The sequence below is a fragment of the Chinchilla lanigera genome, unplaced genomic scaffold, assembly GCF_000276665.1.
Source record: "Chinchilla lanigera isolate Chin_1 unplaced genomic scaffold, ChiLan1.0 scaffold00124, whole genome shotgun sequence".
NCBI classification, from domain to species: Eukaryota; Metazoa; Chordata; class Mammalia; order Rodentia; family Chinchillidae; genus Chinchilla; species Chinchilla lanigera.
The window spans coordinates 3517543-3538325 of NW_004955525.1; the positions used below are offsets into that span (position 1 = coordinate 3517543).

The window sequence follows — 20783 nt, forward strand, 5'->3', positions numbered from 1 at the left end:
AACCGAACTCACGACCTTGCGCTTGCCAGGCAGGCGCTTTGCCGCTGAGCTAAATCCCCAGCCCCGGAAATGAGGTTTTGCTTGGAAAGACTCTGCCTATATGTGTATGTTCAAGAGTTTTGCCTATTTTGACTTCCAACAGATAAGTGTTTGCATTCTAAGGTATAAATCTTTGATAGATCTTAATTTTAGTTTAGTGAGTGGTGAGAGATATAGGATTTCAACATGTGGATAGCCAATTTTCCAAGCAAAATTCATTAGTCTATCTTTCCTCCTGTGAATGTATTTGGCCCCTTTTTTCAAAAATAACACAGTTGAGTGTGCCAAAAATTGTTTCTGTATTTTCTAATTTGTTCCATTGGTACATGATTTCTTCTTTACCAATGCATGTTGCTTTGAAATACTGTAGCTTTTTAACGTAATGTGAAGTCTAGGATTGTGATGCTCCCTGCCTTGCCCTTGTAGCCCAGAACTGTTTTTGCTATTTTAGATCTCTTCTAGCTCCATATAAATTTTAGAATTGATTTTTCTGGTTCTGTAAGGAATGTTATTGACATTTTAATAGGGATTGCATAAAATTTTGGCCACTTTGACTATATTGACTGTGCCTTTCCAGGAAGATCATATATCTTTCCATTTTCTGGTGACGTCTTCTGTTTTCAGAGTACTATAGTTTTCATTGTAAAAGTCTTTCACTTCCTTGATTAGGTTAATTCCTAAATATTTCATTTTTCTTGAGCTACTGTGAAGGATACAATTTCTCTAAATCCTTCTCAGTAAATTTATTATTGATGCACAAGAACATTATTGATTTTAAGTGTTGACTTTATATCCTACTAAACAAATGAATTTGGACATTAGTCCTAGAAATCTATTGGTGGAGTTTTGGGAGGGTCTTATATGTAGAGAATCATATCATCAGCAAATAATAACCACGTAACTTCTTTCTTTCCTGTCCATGTAATTTTATTTCTTTCTCTTTTCTTATTGCTGTAGCTAATGTTTGGAGAACTATATTAAACAGAAGTGGAAATACCAGATATCCTTCTCATATTCCTGATTCTAGAGGAAAAGCTTTCAGCTTTTCTCCATTTAGTATGATGCTGGCCATTGTTTTGTCATTGGTGTTTTTTATCAGGTTGAAATAGGGCTTTGTATTTCCATTTCCTTCAGTGATTTATCATGAATGCAAGCTGGATTTTGTCAAATGCTTTCTCTGTATCTGCAGAGATAATCACGCCTATGTCTATATGGTGTATTACATTCATTGACTTCTGTATATTGAACCATCAGTGCATCCCTGGAGTGAATCACGCTTGATCATGACATATGATCTTCTTGATGTTTTGCTACATGCCATTGGGATTTTTGCATCTGTGTTCATTAAGGGGATTGGTCTACAGTTGTTTTTTTTTGTTTGTTTGGGGCCCTTTCTGGTTTGAGGATCAGGGTAGTGATTGCCTTTGGAAGTACTACCACTTAGTGGCCTTTTAATATTGACAAATTTGTGCCCATTATCCTGTGTACAGGAAACATTAGAAAATTATTTATTTCTTGGTTTTGCCTCACCTCCAAAATCTGTAATAGAAATTTTAGTTTGTGAGTTTATATGGGAGCATATTTTTCCTCTGTAGCATGTTAAAAAAGCTTAAAAGTATTATATTTTTTTAAATTTGTAATCTATACTGCATTATTATAAAGTTGACTTAAGGATTCTTAAAAATTTAAGCTAAATACCAAGTATCAAACTGGTTGTTTAAATCTATTCATTACCACAACCCTATTTTAATTTCCACAACTCCAAAACTTCCATTGATTTTTAAACAATTTTTCTGCTCTTTTAACATTTTAACTAATCAATGCATTTTAAACCTTCAATAATCAGTTAAATACTTTTTATCTTCTAGGATTCAAAAATATAATTCTTATCAATTTTCAAATTTTGGAAACTTCAACAAATTGTCAAGTTTTTCAATAAACATTTCTCTTAAAATTTCATCAAAATTTACATCTTGGGGCTGGGGACTTAGCTCAGCGGCAAAAAAAAGCACCTGCCTGGCAAGCGCAAGGTCGTGAGTTCGGTTCCCGGTACCGGAGAAAAACCAAAAAAAAAAAAAAAAAACCAAAAAAAACAACAAAATTTACATCTTATTTTTACCTAATAACTATACATTTCTAAGTAACCAAAAAGGAAAATGATGAATGTTATCACTACAAATGCAATGATTGATATTTGAGGAAAATATATGCTAATTACTTTGATTTCAACTATACAACATATACTTATATTGAAACATTTTTGTGTACCATACAAACATGTACAACCATTATGCATTAATAATAAGTGAAATTTAAATAGAAGAATTTATAACCAAAACAGGGGTTTTTTTGGCTAGAAGTTATATAATAATTGGAAAAAGTATAAAAAATTAATGTGTATCTTCACTATTCCTATGTTCCTCCCTCATCACATCACTGTGCTATTTATTGTACAATTATACAATTTTATTTTTGTGATAAACAAAAACATCAATGTAACTATTATTGTGTATATCTAGATGTCATCTCAAGAGTCCAATGTGCTCATAGATGGGCCTGTTGGGAAGTGTCTCAGTTACTTTTTACATTGCTGAGACAAAATGTGACACTGAAAGCTAAAGAAGAAAAGGTTTACTTGCCTCACACTTTAGAGGTACTTCAGTGCATAATTGGCTGGCTCCAAGGTAAAGTGACATGCCAGAGTGGCATCACAGAGGAGAAACAGTTCACAGCAGACAGAAGGTAGAAGTCATCAAGACAACCAACAAGTGACCAGCAGCCAACACAGTAGCTGTTTCCATCCCTTATAGCTTTTCCAGTCTACTTTTATGGTAAGTAGTACTTACCCACTTAATGTTAGCACCAGTGAAACAATTGCATCATTACATTCTTGATCCCAGCAGCATACATCCTAGACCAGCCACCTGCAAAAAGCCCACCTATGATTCCATGAGGCTTAGGGGGACAACTATATATAAGTCATAACAGAAAGTGATTCAAATATGTGGGCTTAAAACTGACTTGCTGTTAGGAGTTAAGGTCTTGTAGGTAGAAGGGGATCACTATGGGAGGTTTATCTCCCTCCCTAGTCCTACCTATGCTCTCTCTGCTTTGCATCTTCCATGTTTAGAGCAGTTCTCCTCTGCTACTCCCCTCTGCCATGCTGGCCTGTGTGAAAGCCAGCAGACTGTGGAATGAAAACATGACCCAAAATAAACCTTTCATCCTTTACTTTGTGGATAAGAGGTATTTTCACAATGATAAGGAAAGTGATTAAAAATGTAATTGAAATTTCTAGCCTAAAACATGTTGGTATACTTCATATTTCCTTGAGGATAAGAATTGGGGCTTGTTTGTGAATAAGAATAGAAAATCATGGAGCAATCATCCTTCAGAGGCAGAGCTGCTCAGGAATTTTCTCTTTCATTAAAATGATAGCTTTATTGAGAAAGAAGAGGGAGAGAGCATGTCACATGGTGGATGACTGTAGAGAGCTTCTGCTTTATATTGTTAGTGAAGATACAACCATAGTATGGCAAGTCATGATGATAATCATAAAGTGCAAAAAATTTTACATAATAACAATATTATGCAGTAACTGTAAGAGGTTCATACTATACTCCTTCCAGAGATCATGAAACTGAGAATTATCTTTAAAAACTTGTGAGTGATCATAAAAATGCTATCATTAGCTCCACATGCAGATTCTGGAAGTCATGCTTTTTCCATGGATCATGATGTTATGCAGATTTTAATCTTTTTAAAGTGCATTTTCTGTTATCTCTTATCCGCTCATGTTTTAGGCTCAAAATTTCAGTCAATTACATTCTTAGGCACTTTCTTTGTCACTGCAACCACACCTCTTATCCTCGCATACATTTTCTACTTAGATACTGCCTAACATCTATGGCAAACAAAAAGGAGTTCCAAGAGGATCATAAAAAATATTAAGGTAATAGCCAGATGTGATGGTGCACAACAATAATCCCAGCACTTGGGAGACTGAGGCAGGAAGATCCCTGCAGCCTGGAGTATACAGTGAGTCCAATGCCAGACTGAAATACATACTGAGATACTGTCTAAAAACATTAAAGCATGTAGGAATTAAGTAAGGATTTCTCCTTTTTTTTAGGAAATTGCTAGAATACATTCACTGTAATTATAAAATGTGATTTGTAAATTAATGTAAAAGTTAAGACTTTATATTGCATTAAGGCCTTTAATGAAAATGATTTGGTTATATATTCCATATACAAAAATGCAAGCAACACATTATAGTTGCTATTTCTAATCCTTGCACAATTTGATGGATATCATTTTCATAGTAAAAATCTTGATTTATTATAAATTAAATAAAGGGAAATTATTTTAAAGGTCATCACTAAAAACATAACTGCAACAATATGTCTTCAGGTACATTTCATGGCTACATATTATATAGAACACTCCAGAAAATGTTTGAGAAGACTACTTTTCCCTTGTCAGTTTTGTTAGCTATATGTTAATAAAATAATAACTATCTATCTATTTGTCTCAATTATAATATTTTAGTTCTAAAATAAAGTGATTATGACAGTTTAAACTATCATATCTTTTAAAACCTGAGATTCCTGTGGTGTGTTTTATTACCTAGAAAATAGTAGCACACTTAAAATACTAGTGAAAAGCCTTCCACTTGAATACATCGAAGATTTTCTAAATTCTCTTTTTTTGTGCTAGTTTGAAAATAATGAAATGTTCAGACTGTAATCAAAAGTATCATTGTGTTAATCTTATGATTTTTTTACCTTTAGATTTAAGTGGCAATAAAATTTCTAAGTAAGAAAACAATGAGTGCATTCCACATTTGTCCTTAAAATGATTGTAGAACCTGTCTGGGTATACTTCACCTAGAGGTTAGTCGGATTAAGGTTCACATTTAATAAATCAAGTCATGAAAGCACAGTTTCTGTTAGATATTTCCAGAAAAATAAAATTGAGATGAGCGTCAAGAAGAACTTGCCAGCTTTAGAAGGTTCAATCAATTTAACTTGTTCCATAAACCCCTTTATGCATGGCAGTTATATTTTGGGAAATGAATTTTAGTATATTATATTTTCTGAGGAAAGACTCATTCCCTTTGACACTGACTATATTTGTTACAAAATCTACCTGGGGGTGGTGGAACACACCTGTAATTCCAGGACTCTGGAGGCTGAGGCAGGAGGATTGTTGTGAGTTTGAGACCAGCCTGCGCTACAAAGTGCGCTCAAGGCCAGCCTGAACTGCATAGCGAGTCCCTATCTCAAAAAAAAAAAAAAAAAAAAAAAAAAAAAAAAAAATCTATATATCACTCTTTAGCTTGTGAATTAGAATTCAGGATTATTTTAATAGAAATGTGACCAAAAATTTCCTTATTTTTTACTTCAATCCAAAAATTGCAAGAGATTTAATAGAATTTAGGGCATTTTCTGAATCAATGATATTTATGAGCCATCCTCTTTCAAATTTGTACATAAATAAATTCAAACATATAAGCAATTTCTAAATCTCAGAAATTTAAGATTCTAAAAGGTGAAGTAACATAAATGAACACCATCTTTTCCATGAATGTCTCTTTCTTTAGGTCAGCAGTGTATCTCTGTGAAACAATGTATTTCTTGTCAGTTTTTTAGCTATATATGTTTAAAAGAGTCAATTTGATTTTAAAGAACATCAAATTTCTTTCAAGTTTCTACGTTATAGACTAGTAATTTTTACTCAGGAATAGTAAGATTCATTGTCTATCCAACTTTCTTTTTGAAGTATTATTTTCATTATTAGCAGTAGTGCCTGCATCACTTCAAAACTCTAAGATTATTAATAAGGCTCACTTCTCACTTTTTGGCACTGATTGCTTTCTTTGTAATATTTGTTTCCTTGTTTACTTGTTTATGTATACATGTTTGCAATTCATGCAGTTTACAATCATCTTGGGGAGTGATTACGTGTATGTATTACACTTTCATCCTTGTTGTCTTAATCACCTTCCCATTTTCTCCGACTCCCTCCTCTTCCTCTGGTTCCCCTATCCCCTTAGGCATACTTGTTGATATTATTTGTTTTATCTTGTGTTATGAAATTTGAAGTTTACCTATATTGGAGTTATTAGATTCCTGTACATCGTATATCTTTCTCCTTCTTTCCCCTTCCTCTCCTCTTCACCCCTCACTCTTGTTCCCTTTGGCCACTTTCCTATTACAAGAGATCTGTCCTTTTATCCCTTCATATCCATTCTTTTTTATTTTCTTTTTATGTACCTGTTGTCACTCAAAGGAGAGATGCCATATGGTTTTAAAGCTTGTGTATATGGTTTTGATAGGTTTTTTCAGTACAGAGAGAAGTAAAACAGAATAAAATGCCTGTATTGTGGATGCAGAAAAGCCACAGGAAAGAGAAAAATGTGGCCTCTACCGATCTTTCGTGGGGTCCAAAGTTAAATAGGCCCAGGCTGGAGGCGGGGTTTAGGAGGCACACTGCCTGACATGGCAGACCAGGATTGAGTGGGAGCATAGGGAAAGAGAACAGGATATTACAAAAAGGGAAGTAGGAAGTTGTAATTTGACTCAGTGGAAGAAGGGTGGGGCTTAGCACGTGGCCTTTAGTGGCCAGCACCATATTGGCTGGATGCCATAGTGACTCAGCACCATACCACATGACCTCAAGCACCATATTGGCTTGGGTGCCAGAGCAACTCAGCAAGAATTACAGTGGGGCAAGAAACCAATCAGGTTTATTTCTCAAAATATGCTCTGTTGTATTTTCAGGTGCATCCATTTTCCTACAAATGTCTCAAATTTGTCAATCATTATAGCTGAGTAGTATCCCACAACACATAAATACCACCTTTTCTTTATGCAGTCATCTGTTGATATGTACACAGGCTGCTTCCAGGATGTAGCTATTACTAATTGTGCTTCTATAAACATTGCTATACATGTATCACTGTCCTATGATGACATAAGCTCTTTGGCAAATGTACCTAGCAGGAGGATATCTGGGTAATATGGAATTTTTAATTTCAGTTCTTTGAGAAATCCCCATGCTGTTTTCTATAGTGACTGTACTAGTTTGTATTCCCACCAACAATACAGTAGTGTTCCTATTTCATCACAGCCACACCAGCATTTGCTATTATTTGATTTCCTAATGATTCCCATTTGTTCCAGAGTAAGATGGAATCTTTTAATTGTTTTAATTTGCATTCTTCTAATGGCCAGAGATGTTGAAAATTTTTTCACAAATATTTTTGACCATTTGTATTTCTGCCTGCGTAAAGTCTTTGTTCATTTCTTTAGCCCATTTCTTGACTGAATCTTTAATTTTATGAGCTTTAATTTTTTTTAGTTATATGCATATATGTTAGTCATTTGTCTGAGGAGTGGCTGGCATTTCCTACTCTGTAGGTTATCCCTTCAATCTATGTATCAATTCTTTTGCTATAAGGAAATGTTTTAGTTTGATGTAATCCCATTTGTTAATTCTTACTGTTATTTTTTGTGTGATTGAGGTTTTCTTTAGAAAATCCTTTCCTACAGCGATATCTTCAAGTTTTTTACCTATATTATCTACCAGAAGATTTAATACTCCTGTTTTAATGTTTAGATATTTGATGCATTTTGATTTTAATTTAGGATATAGTGAGAGATAAGTGTATAGTTTCATTTTTTGATCAACAGATAACTAGTTTTCCTAACACCACTTGTTGATTAGGCTATTTTCTGCCAACATACTGGCCCGTTTGTCAAAAATCAAATGGCTGGATATCTGGGGAGGTTCCTGTATCATCAGTTCTGCTCCATTGATCTATGTGTCTGTTTTTTTCCAGTACAACATCATTTTTATAACTATTGTTTTGTAGTATAGTTTGAAGTCAGGTATTGTTATGCCACATGTTTTGCTTTTTTTTTTTTTTTTTGTGATATCAGCAATTGAACTCAGGACCTTGCACTTTCCAGAGAGGTGCTGTGCCACTGAGCTATATCCCCATCCCATGTTTTGCTCTTGTGCCTCAAAATTATTTTTGCTATTCTGGGTCTCTTATGACTCCATATTAATTTCAGGATTATTTTCTCTATATCTGCAAAGCATGCTCCTGGTATTTTGATTGTGACTTCATTGAATATCGAATTTGTGTAACATTTTTGGAAATATGACCATTTTGACAACATCAGTTCTGCCTATCCAGGAAAAGGGGACATCTTTGCATTTCCTGATGTCCACTTCAATCTCCCTCCTCAGAGTATTATGGTGTTCTTTGTAGAGTTCTTTTAATTTCTTGTTTAGATTTTTAGTCCTACATATTTCATTATTCTTGGAGCTACTGTTAAAGCTATTGTTTTCATAATTTTCTTCTCATCCTGTTTATTGCTGATATACACAAATGCTAATGGTTTTTGTATGTTGATTTTGCATTCTGCTACTTTGCCAAAGCGGGTTATTCTCAGAGTTTTTTGGTGCAGCTTTTTGGTGAAGTGTCATATAAAGTATCGTGTCATCTGTGAATAATGATAATTTGAGCTCTTCTTTTTATATTCATATCCCTTTTCTTTCTTTCTCTTGATGAATTGCTCTGGCTAATATCTCAATTACCATGTTGAATGAAAGAGGTGATAGGAAACATCCTTCTCTTGTTCCTGAATTTATAAGAATGCTTTCAATTTTTTCCCATTTAGTATGACACTGGTTATTGATTTATCATAAATAGCCTTTATCATAATCAGTTATTGCCTGTCTATACCTACTTTTCTAAGGGTTTTTATCATGAAAGGGTATTAGACTTTGTGAAAGGCATTTTCTGCATCTATTGATATGATTATGTCATCTTTGAATGTGCTCTACTTCAAGTGATGTATTATAATTTTTGAACTGTTTATGTTAAACTATCCTTGCATCTTTGGGATGAAACATTCTTGATCATGATGCATCTGTTTTTGATATGTGCTGCATTCTACTTGCTAATATCTTGTTGAAGACTTTTACATTTACACTCATAAATGATATTGGACTTTAGTTCTCTTTTATAGTTGGAGGTAAAGAGCAGAATATATTTATTGAAGGAAAGAAAGCTTCTGTCCAAGAGAGGGACAGAAGGCAGGCCTGAATAGGTTGCTCAAGAATCTGTCTTTCCTAGGGACTTTTATAAAGTAAAACCATGAGGTGAGGTGGGTCCAAGGTAGGGGAAAAATGGACAAAACTATGGTCAGCCAATAAGTTTTATTCAGGTAAAACTGAGTAAACTGTTATAAAATGGGGAAGTGAGTCATGTAGCAAGCCAGCATGAATACAGAACAGGGGATTTTCCTGTAAGGGGTTGGGTCAGTAACTCTTCAAGGTGATTGCTACCTATTTAGAATATCAGTCCTTGATGTCCATCAATAGGGAGGTATGTGGGTGCATTTGTTTTAATCTTTTGTCTTGAGGTCTGGCCCACATCAAATATGTATCTTATCTTGTCTTGCATGTTGGCTCCTTCAAGAGCCTGGCCCTGTCTGACTACCTATAATATTTCTATCTAACTCAGCTGCCTATAACAGTACTACTTTCATAAATGAATTTTGGAGCTCTCTGTTCCTTTCACTTTTGTTGAAGAGCTTGAGGAGCATTGGTGATAATAATATCCTTAAAGATTTTGTGGAATTCAGCCATGAATTTATGAGGTCTTGAACTTGCTTTAGTTAAATTCTTTATTACTTAGTCAGTGTCATTGCTTATTATTAGTTTGTTAAGTATGTATATACATGAGAAATCTTAGGATACTTGAGAAAAGTATCCTAAAGTGGCAATTTGTGTAAGCCTAGACATCTGTCCTTTGTTTCAAAGTTTGTTAATTTGTTAGAATATAACTTCTGAATTATTATTTTCATGATTTCAGTGATGTCTGTTGTGATTTCAACATTTTCATTTCTAACTGCACTAGTGTGAGTGTTATCTCTCTTTCTCAAGGTAAGTCTTGCTAATAGCTTATATCTTTTATTTATTCTTTCAAAGAACCAGCTCTTTTATTTACAGGTTTTTTAGTCTTAATTTCGTTGATTTTACTTTCATCTTGACGATTTCCCTCCTGTCAGTTTCAGACTGAATTATTGTTTTCTCAAGTATCCTAAGGTTTCTCATGAGTTTTTTTTTTTTATTTGGACCTGCTTTATTTTCCTAATGTAAGCACTGGTTACAATGAATTTTCCTCAGATTGTTTTCATAGTATCTCAGAGGTTTCATTTTAGTTGTATAGTCATTGTTGTTAATTTCCAGAAATTATTTGATTTCTTCTGTGACTTATTGATTGTTCAGGAGTGTGTTATAAATTTTCCAAGAGCTTATGCCTTTTCCAAACTTTATTCCATCATTAATTTCTATTTACGTTCTACAGTGATCAGAAAGTATGCATGGGGTGATTTCAATTCTTTATATTTATCTAAGCAGGTTTGTGAACTAATATGTGATTTATTTTGGGAAAAAGTACCATGTGTTGCTGAAAATAATTTATACTCTGTTGTAAAGAGGTGCAATACTCTGCATACTTATGTTAAGACCATATGTTCAAAGGTACAGTTTCCTTTTATAATTTCTCTATTAGTTTTTTTTCTTTAGTTGATATATCTCTTTGTGAAAGTGTAGTGTTAAAGTCCCTTACTGTGATTATGTTAATTTTTTTATCCTTCATTTTCAGTAATTTTTGTTTGTTAAAGATAAGTGCTCTAATATTCAGTGCATGTGTTTATCAATCTTATATCTCCTTGTTGGATCATTCCCTTAACTAGTATGGGTCTTAGTTACTTTTCTTTCATTGCTGAGACAAAATACTTGACACCTAAAATTAAGGAAGGAAAGAAAGGTGTATTTAGCTCACATTATGTGGAGGTTTCAGTCCATACTCGGCTGACTGCAAGACAGAGTGACACATGGCAGAGGGCAAGAGTTCCTGGCAGTGGAAGACAGCAAAAGCAAGAAAGCAAAGAGAGGAGTAGACGGGGAGTAAGGCTCTTTCCCTCCTTTATATTGTATGTAAACTATCCACCCCAGGGTGGGTGTAGAACTCACACCCATAATCCGAGCTTTGGACTATAGATCAATCAAAAACTCTAGAAGCCCATGAGTGCATGAGGATTTGCGGGAACATTCAGACGCAAACCACAACAGTATGCAATGACTTTCTTTATTTTGTCTAAACAGTTTTATCTTGGCATTTACCAGGTCTGGTTCTAGAATTGCTACCTCTGCTTATTTTCAGGGTCTTGGTACATGAAATATTGTTTTCCATCCTTTAAATTTTAGTCTATGAATATCTTTTTGGATTAGATGAGTTTATTGAACACAACTGATTATGAGATTCTGTTTTTTGATCCAATCTGCCAGTTGATGGAGATCACTATGAAGTGACTCTGAGCAGGATTAAAATTAATTAATTAGCTTTCTATGTTTACTTGTGAGTCTGTTCAAGGCCTAGGCCCCTTGTCTGGAAATGGACAGTGGGCTCATAGTTAGTGAACCTCCATGAGTCACTGTTCCTGGCTGAGGCCTGCAGTGGCCCTATGAAGCTATGACACCTCAAAGAACAAGACGAGGCCACAGCTAAGGATACCTGGCTCCAACCTCAATTAACTAGATAAAGATTGTAGCTGCAGGCATCTCACTTCCGTGGTGAAGGCCTTCCTGGAGATAACATGGTTCTCCTAAATTAACATAGTATATTACTCAGAGAAGTCTTGACTCTTGACTCTCAAGGTCCTCCCAAGGTCCTACTCAGATTACCACACTTTCTTCAGTATCCCCCTCCTTTGTTTGATAACCAAATAAATATGGGATGCCCAAAGAGCTACTTTGTCTTAGCCCTCAGAGAATCTCAAGTTCTGTTAAAGGGTTTTGAACATCCTGGAGCCCTAAAATCATACCACTTGACTCTTTTACTTAAACTTTTGCCATACACTCCTTTGGGAGACTGCAGACCTGATCAATCTGTAATAACTAAGTGACAATATTGACATGCTAATGAGTCTGTGTCTTCTGATTAGAATGTTGAGCCCATTAACACTGAGACATATTACTCAGATATATTGGTTATTTACTACTTTTGTCTTCATTATCTCTTGGTATACCATTTGTTTTTCTTTTACTGATGTTTTTCTGTTGTTGTTTATCCATTGAACTCATAGCTTCCTCTGTGTTTTCAGATTTTTCTAATTGTTTGGGGCTGGATAATGCCAGAGGAGGGAAGAGAAAATAAAAAGTTAAAAAAGAAAAAAATATATATCCTCTCTTTTGTTTATGGGAAGGAGAGAATAGGAGGGAGACAAAGTGTTCTACTGATATGAAGGGTAAATTGTTATACATTTTGAAAGTGATAACAGGGAAAAGTGTATACTAATTTGATAGCTGGAAATGGGGATGGGAAAATGCTCTATGATTGATAAAAATATTAGAGGAAAGTTTTAAGGGAGACAGTTGAAAATGTCGAGAAGAGAGAAATGCAAAATTTAGAATGAATAAAGCACAGGAGAAAGAGGTCATGTGAAGAGATATGGGTGAAAGTAAGAAGGGATATAAATGAACAGGGGAGAATTTCCCTACTTTCTATAAGCTATAGGGAGAAAACAAAAAGTATGAGTAGGTAAACTATCATGGCAATGGAAGATAATCTTTATCTAGTTAATTGAGGTTGGGGCCAGGTGTTCCAAGCTGTGGCCTTGTCTTGTTCTTTGAGGTGTCATGGCTTCATGGAGCCACTATAGATCTCAGCCAGGAGCAGCAACTCATGGAGGATCACTTACTATGAGTCCACTGCCCATTTCCAGACAAGGGGCCTAGGCCTTGGGCAGACTCACAAGTAAACATGGAAAGCCAATTAGTTAATTTTAATCTTGCTCAGAGCCACTTCATAATGATCTCCATCAACTGGCAGACTGGATCAAAAAACATGATCATTAAAGAAGAAGTGTAAAGTAATGGGATAAATGATGGGAAAAATGTATAGAAGAAGGAAAATAGCAAAAAGTAAAAATATATATATATATTTAAAGTACAATAAAAACAAAAATAAAAAATAATACAACTAAAAAATTGTAAAAGAAAATTTCCTATTGTTTTGGGCATGTGGATCTTTTCCTCAGGCTTGCGTTAAGGAACAAAGCTCTGGGTGGGTTGTGTATTTGCTCACACTGGAGTTGTAAGGTGGTAGTCTTTTCTCAGAACAGTGCTATGCATACAAATCTGCTTACACTGTGTAAAAGACACCAATTTTGAGTTTCCAGTTCTCTGTAGCTCAGGGTGAACATGGCTTCAAGTCATTGAAGCTGAGTCTGTGATCACCAGACTATTCTCAGTGGGACTCACCTCCCTCCGCCAATCTGCTCTCCAACTGCTGCCAGCCTGCTATGACTGTCCTTCCCTCATCCACTCTGGGACCGTAGCAGTGTGAAGCAGCTGCTGGGCTATTCTGGGACACAAGTTCAAAGATCCAGACCATTCCTGTGATGGTATCCCTGTCAAAATATGCTCTGCACAGCTATGTCTTTGGGCACTTGTCTTGGTTACTTTTCTTTCATTGCTGAGACAAAATACCCAATGCCAAAATTAAGGAAGGAAAGGTTTATTTAGCTTACAGACTGTAAAGGTTTCAGTCCATACTCAGCTGGCTCCAAGGCAGAGTAGTACATGGCAGAGGGAAACAGTTTATGGCAGTGCAAGATAGCAAAAGCAACAAGAGCACAAGGAGAGGAGCAGCAGCAAGCAGCCTCTTTCCCTCCCTTACATTATATGCAAACTACCTGACCTGGGGCAGGTGTAGCACTCACATCCATGAATCAATCATGAACTCTAGGAGCCTGTCCCATGACTTCATGAGGCTTCGGGGGGACATCCAGAACCAGACCATAGCAGCACTTGTGCCACAGTCACCAACTGTTAGCTCTGCAAGGCCACTAGCAAAGCAGTGTCTCATGTTCTTACTGCTATCTCAAACTGCATAAAATTCTACTAGTCTTGATGCAGGTTTCCTTTTCTCCATGAGTAGAAATGTAATTTTCACTTTGCCTCCCAGCTGGCTGCTACCCAGATGCTTGTCCGCAGTGACACATGGTCTGTCTGTGGCAGTGATCTATTTCTTTTGTATTACTTAATCCTATTTTCTTCTCCTCTCTCAGTTCTCTCATGGTTCCCATGTACCATGCTCTCACTTCAGTTCCTCTCTAAGCTATTACATTCCACACTCTAGACACTTTATACTAGAGAAGTTGAGTTGCTGACACTCATTGCTTCACCTTTTTCTCAGAATCCTAGCTTTGTCTTAATATAAACTGGATTAAAATGAGGCTTAAATACATAAAGACATTATTTTAAAGCACCTTACTCTTTTCTTGACAGCTTGACACCTTATTCCATAAAAGGATAAGTAGAGTTTGATTCACTACATTGTACATACAAAGAAACAGAACAGCATTTTACTTATCAGGTGTCACTGTTCAATCATATTTCCCTTTTGCTTAGAAAGTTAAGCATAAATTTATTTCACCATTAAAAGTTCCTAAAATTTCAATTTTTCTCACTTGCTTTACAGTGAATCCTCAAAAGTTCTCTTCATGTGGCCCATTTTCTTAAAGGAAATCCTAGTAATTTTTAGTCTTAAGACTGCAGCTTTAGTGAGAGGGTAAGGAATGGAACACTGGCAGGGGTTGGAGTATATTTTAACTTTGTCACTCGTGTAAACTTTTCCTAAAATTTGAATTTTGAAACATTTAGTTGTCAAAGTTATATGGACAAGTTATATTTACATAATTTTAAATCTTTAACAAAATAAATACCATCACTATTTAATTCAATGAAGGTTTGATTGGATCATTATATTTTTGGTGGAGTTCATCACAGAGAGTGAACTAACTGCAGACATAATGTTTAAATCAGATGTTTAAAATGTGCATATGAAATACAAAGCAACAGTTCTCAAAAATTAAATTTAAATCATAAGAATAGGTCTGCTGAGAAACTCTTATAAACTGCAAGTTGCTCAGGTGTATTTGAGAGATTTTACTTTCCTTAATACATAAGTATATATTGAACAGCTAATTTTTCACATCCGTGTAGATTATGTGATTAACTGTTACATATTTGTCTCACCATTCTGTTACATCTCTTTAGGGTTTTAGTCATTATCTTCATCACTTTCTCATTCCTGAGACTTAATATCCTGCACCTGCAAATTGAAGGAGGAGAGGAACCCCACTGTAGAGATTTCAATCTGTGGTCTGCTGGCTCCAAGGTAGCATGGCATGGCTGAGGAGCATAGCAGAGAAAAGCTGCTCACCTCATGGCATTCTGGAAGCAGAAAGAGACAGAGCAGGAAGGGAGGTAAACACTGGTCACACTCTCAGTGACCTATCTCCTCCAACAAGACCCTAAACTCCCAAAAGCAAGCCCGCTATATCAAACCCATAATCCAGTCCCGTCTAAGCTCTTGAGCCTTTGGGGCCACTTTAAATCTAAACCATAACAGTCATTCTCAACACATCCTGAGTCTCCATGCCCTAGAATATGTTGCTCTTTGTGTAAGAAATAAAAGGTTCCTATTCTCTGTATCAAAGTCTGCTAGATTTTACTTGCATCATTAATAGTCCATTAGTCACAGTTATTGATAACTGTTGCTTGCCTATTTTAGGAGTCTGTAAGGTTTTCCTTTAGAGGAATGGTAGCGATATGTATAACCAAAGAGAAAATGAATTTACACAAAAATTTCATTGATGCCTTCAAATAATAATTGTAGTAGAATATAATTTTGTTGCATTATATTACTGCTGAAATTAATGTACTTAGGTAACTTAAATTTGAAAATGTTTTCAGACAAAATAAGTACTGCTAAATTCTGATATAAGTCCACGAGTATATAATTATATATATAAGAAAATTGCATTAGATTACTTCTTGATTTTGCCTGTCAGCAAGTTATTACATTATGGATTAATTATTTCCAATTAAAGTGTATGGAAATCTCCTAAGTGGTATATTTGTCATAGCTCATTTCAAATCCAAGTAGGGTAAGAGAGTTTGCTTCTTGTTTTAACTTTTGACAACAATGGAGTGTGTACAGTAACTTGGTATAACTTGTGATTCAAAGAACTTTATTGTTAGAATTATTTTACTGCAGTATAAGTTTTACATATAGGCACATTTTTATCTTATGAGTGTAGGTTTATTCAGGTTTGTAGAAATATCAAGTCTACAACTAAAAATATTTCAAAGTGATTCAGTGTTTGGTAATAAGAATGAGGGGTGCTTTTCCTCACTGTGTAAAATTACAATTTTTTCCTGAAGCTCAAAAAATCTCCATAAACTTTTATTATTGCTAAGTGATTCAATAGCTTATTTGGGAGGACAAGTTAGGGAATACAACTTGAAATTTAGGCAAAAGTATAAAGAATTATAGTGGTTTGGTTCATATGAACAAATTAAGTTGACTATTGGCACTATTGGTTCAATTACATGTTATAGATTAAAGTGTTTTCCATAAAATATCCATTAATAGGTAATAAGTATATAACCATAGGCTTTGAACATCTTATATATCACAAGTTTTGTTTTATTACAAGAAACTTCTTTCTATCCCACACATATTTTATCAATCATCAGTCACAGAACTTCTTCGTAGATCCCTCTTCAGGTTTCCTTGAGTTAACTGCTTTTTTAACTTTTGAAAAATATTTATCCTGTTCTATTCCATGTGAACTATTCATAATGGCTAATTCTTCAATCACATCACATTTGTCATTGCTTCCTTACAATAAAAAGCAACTGATCTTTTTTGTTTTGTTTTGTTTTTGTTTTTTTTGCCCAGTACCGGGAATCGAACTCACAACCTGGCTGTGACACTAAGCTAAATCCCTAGCCCCTGCAACTGATCTTTTGTTGGTAACATGTTAACTCATGATGTGCGGGGAAACACACTCTAAATCATTCATCCTTTTTTTTTAAATTTACAATTGTAGTTTCTATCAATATCCTGAACCTTTTGAGTAACATTAATTGTCAAAGACTAAAATTTATTTTCTCTGTATGCATTTCTTTATCTGCCATAAGCAATCACAATTTAATGCACTCGCCATTAATAAGTAGTTTTATTTACTTGGCTAACGAATGAGACTTTAAAAGACTGAATTTATTTATGACCTCATTTTTTGAAAGTTAGTTTTATTAATATATCCTCATAGTCCATAATGATTACATTCATCACAGGGAATTTGTAAAAGTACATTACACATCATAATTCTTTTTATATTTCCTGCAAATCTTCCTTACTTCATCCCTCTATCTTGTTCCTCTCTCCAATGGTAAAATATCTTTCTCTGTGTTTCCTATTATCTGTCTTTTATTTTGCTCTTCAATTTTTTTATGTTTTGAGTTTCTCATATAAGAAAACCAATGCAATATTTAAGCTTCTGTTTCTGACTTCTTTCACTTAATATTACGGTCTCAAGGCACATCCATTTTCTTAGAAATTACTCAAATTTATGTTTCTTTATAGCACAGTAGTACTCCATTGTGTGTAAGTACCACATTTTCTTTTACCATTCATTTGCTAATGAATATGTGGGTTCATATATATTGACCTACTATGAGCTGTACAGCAATAAACATGGGAATGCATGCACCATTGTATTATGTCTAACTTTTTCAGGAATTTATGTAGAAGGAGAATAGTCGGATGAAAAGAAATTTCTACTTTTTTTTTTTTTGAAGAATCTCCATATTGATTTCCACAGAGATTGTCCTAGTTTGCATCGCTACCACCAATGTAGAAGGATTCGTTTTCTCTTAGAAGCCATGCTTATTTTTATTTTATTTTGCTTTACTCTATATTTTATTTGTGTGTGTGTGTGTGTGTGCATGTGTGTGCATGAAGAAAATTTTCTATGTTGAAATGTTCTATTTTAATTTTCCAATTTTTCCAAATGTTGCTTTCCTGTGATTTGAATGTTGTGATGAGTGCTTAGGTCATCAGTGTGTATTGTACAGTTTTATGTCAACGTGTATTGTACACTTTTAATCACAGTTATAGTGTCATTGCTATAAATAAATATGATTTGCTAGATTATTTAATAAGAAAATAATTCTTGCTTAATTATCTTTAAAGTGTGATGTTCTAAATCTTATTTTCTTTTCTTCTTTTCTTGTTTTGAGTGATGGTCTTGCACTGATAATAAAAGTAAATAAATATACTATCACAGTAAGATGATATGTGTGGCACAGAAAACCCTGGAAAACTAACAGCCTCATCTTTAAAATTTGTAGTACATTGAACAAGAGTGGAAAATCATGCATGCCTGAAATAAGACTTCTGACACAGTTATTCAAGTTTGCTATTTTACTATAAAAACATTCAACAATGATTTACTTTTTCTCTGCTGCTTAGAAAAACCTCTCTTTTTCAGGGATTGAATAATGACTTGTAATGAAATCCTTTACCTCATATCCTGAAATCACATATACAGAAAATAAATATCATATGCATTCAATATTTTAAAAACAGAGAACATATGGTATGTCTGAAGATAAATAAATTGAATTATTACAAATATCATCTTTCCATGATGTTTATCATTCTTCTGGAGTAGTAGGTAAACATCCACATATCTGTTCAAAAATTCCTTGGCATATATTGTAAGTATTAAATATACTTTTATGACATATATCAAATTTGTTTTATGGTAGTACACTCAGGATAGATTTTAATTTGTGAGACCGGTTCAGTCACAAATATATTTATTAAAGACATGTAGCTGTGAAAATAATATCATGAAAGCTTTTCCAGCTTAAATATCACTGATTTAAACACTTTAAAATGTCCCTTTCAATTTTGTTCACATGCTTAATGGAAGACTTAAGAGTACCACTAGAATACAAACTTCATTAGATAATGTATTTACTTTCTTTTGTTGCTATGTCTGTGATATTGTAACTCTCAATAAACAATTTGTTGAATAAATAAACTATGATATCTACAAAGAATTTGCCCAGGAAGAGGATCTCTAAATTTCCTTTAAGTGACTAAATATTTTCCCCCCAAATGCAATTTTGTTGTACTGTCTTCCTAAAATCTGTGTACTAGGTTTGTGTGGAATGCCCTGTGTTTTCTATTTTTATCAAACTGCTTGAAACTATTTTTTTATCATCTTTCTAAAGCCAATGAAGGAGATTATACAACCTCATACCCCCTTGAAAGAGTCAACAACTATGGAGAACTGGACTCATCCTCAACCACAGGTATGAAAGAGAACTATTTTTAATATTTCTGCCCTATTTCATTTGTGAGGAAATTCATAATTATCTTCTGAAAGATCAGTATTTATATATTATAAACTGACAGTAGGTCAACAAAGGAAAAAGCCCAAAAAATGTATTAATATACACATGTACATTGCAGCCATACAAAATATGAAAAGAAAAAAAAAAAAAAAAGGCCAGATTGTTGAGGTGTAAATACCAACTCCAAAGGGCAGAGGGAAATGAGGAAGTTGATACTATTTTAGAAGAATAGTAAATAATATTAAGCAGAAAGGAATGGTCTGGACAACAAACAGCATATGACAAAGCTTCTCTGTTCTCTGGCAGAGGTGGGACAAGTTACAGAAAGGTGGGAAAGAGACTGTCCTACCAAAAGGATGGTCATATTATGCAGATAAAGTCTCTCAGGTGGCAGTTCTCAGAAAAATAGATGATGGATTCAGTGAAATTTTATAGAGACGTACCAGTCTTCTTTTTCTATGTGTTGATTTTCTTTGTTAGGCGATACTAGGAAAGGAACCTTGGATAATTGCATTTCTTTCACAAGAACCTCTTCAATGAGGGAAGGGAACTTTAGAGAAATCCTGAGACCAGCAAAGGAGAATCAAGGGAAAATTTCAGAACTTGATTCAAAAGCAGCTTCTACAGCCTTCCAATTCCCTTCAGTTCCAAATATTCCAAATGTCAATGCATCAGACATTTTGATATAGCTTAGTGTGTTATAACACATATAAATGATCTTTTATAAATGTATATTCTTTTTATTTTAAAAATAAAAGGAAGAAAACATTAACAGACAGACAATATTTTACAAAATAGCAAAAGAAAACCACAGACAATACGGAGTTACAAACAAAGTGATAGGAAATTAACAATGCTTGTTGTATTGCATATTGATATCTTCAAAGTGGTTTCTCATGAATACAGACAGAGACAGGCAATATTGATCAATCAAGGACTCATTGACAGTTTTCTTCAGCAAAGAAATAGAAGACAGTAGAACAAACATGTTAACTATCCTGTGTATACATACATACAAAATTTCTCCTTCTTTCCCTTCTCTTTCCCATATCACAATTACCCTCTACCCTTGAGAGTTTTCCCATCATTTCATAATGTCTCTCATACCTCCTAGTTTAAAGTAACTCTTTCAGGTTTTGCACTAGTGGAACAATGTGGTGCTTGCACATGTATGTCTGATTTATTTCACTTATGAGTATGGTCTCTAGTTGTGACCATTTACCTATAAAAGCCTTGAGTTTATCTTTCTTTATACCTGAGTAATATTCCATTATAAAAAAGTACCACCATTTTCTTATCCAATCCTCGGTGATGGACATTTCGGTTGCTTCCACAATTTAGCAATTACAAATTGTGCAGCTATGAACATAGGTGCACATATATCACTGTGATATGATGTTTTTAGATCTGGGAAAATTCCCAGCAGGGGGATAGCTGGG

The 20783-nt window shown here is 34.4% G+C and overlaps 1 protein-coding gene across 1 annotated transcript in view; it reads left to right on the top strand.

Annotated features, from left to right (window-relative positions):
• Pcdh11x (protocadherin 11 X-linked) overlaps nucleotides 1-20783 on the top strand; it is a 937510-nt gene that overhangs the window by 535323 nt on the left and 381404 nt on the right. The window contains exon 4 of the mRNA XM_013507344.1: nucleotides 19222-19302. Within this exon, the coding sequence (XP_013362798.1) occupies nucleotides 19222-19302 (81 nt within the window). The remainder of the gene's footprint in view (nucleotides 1-19221; nucleotides 19303-20783) is intronic.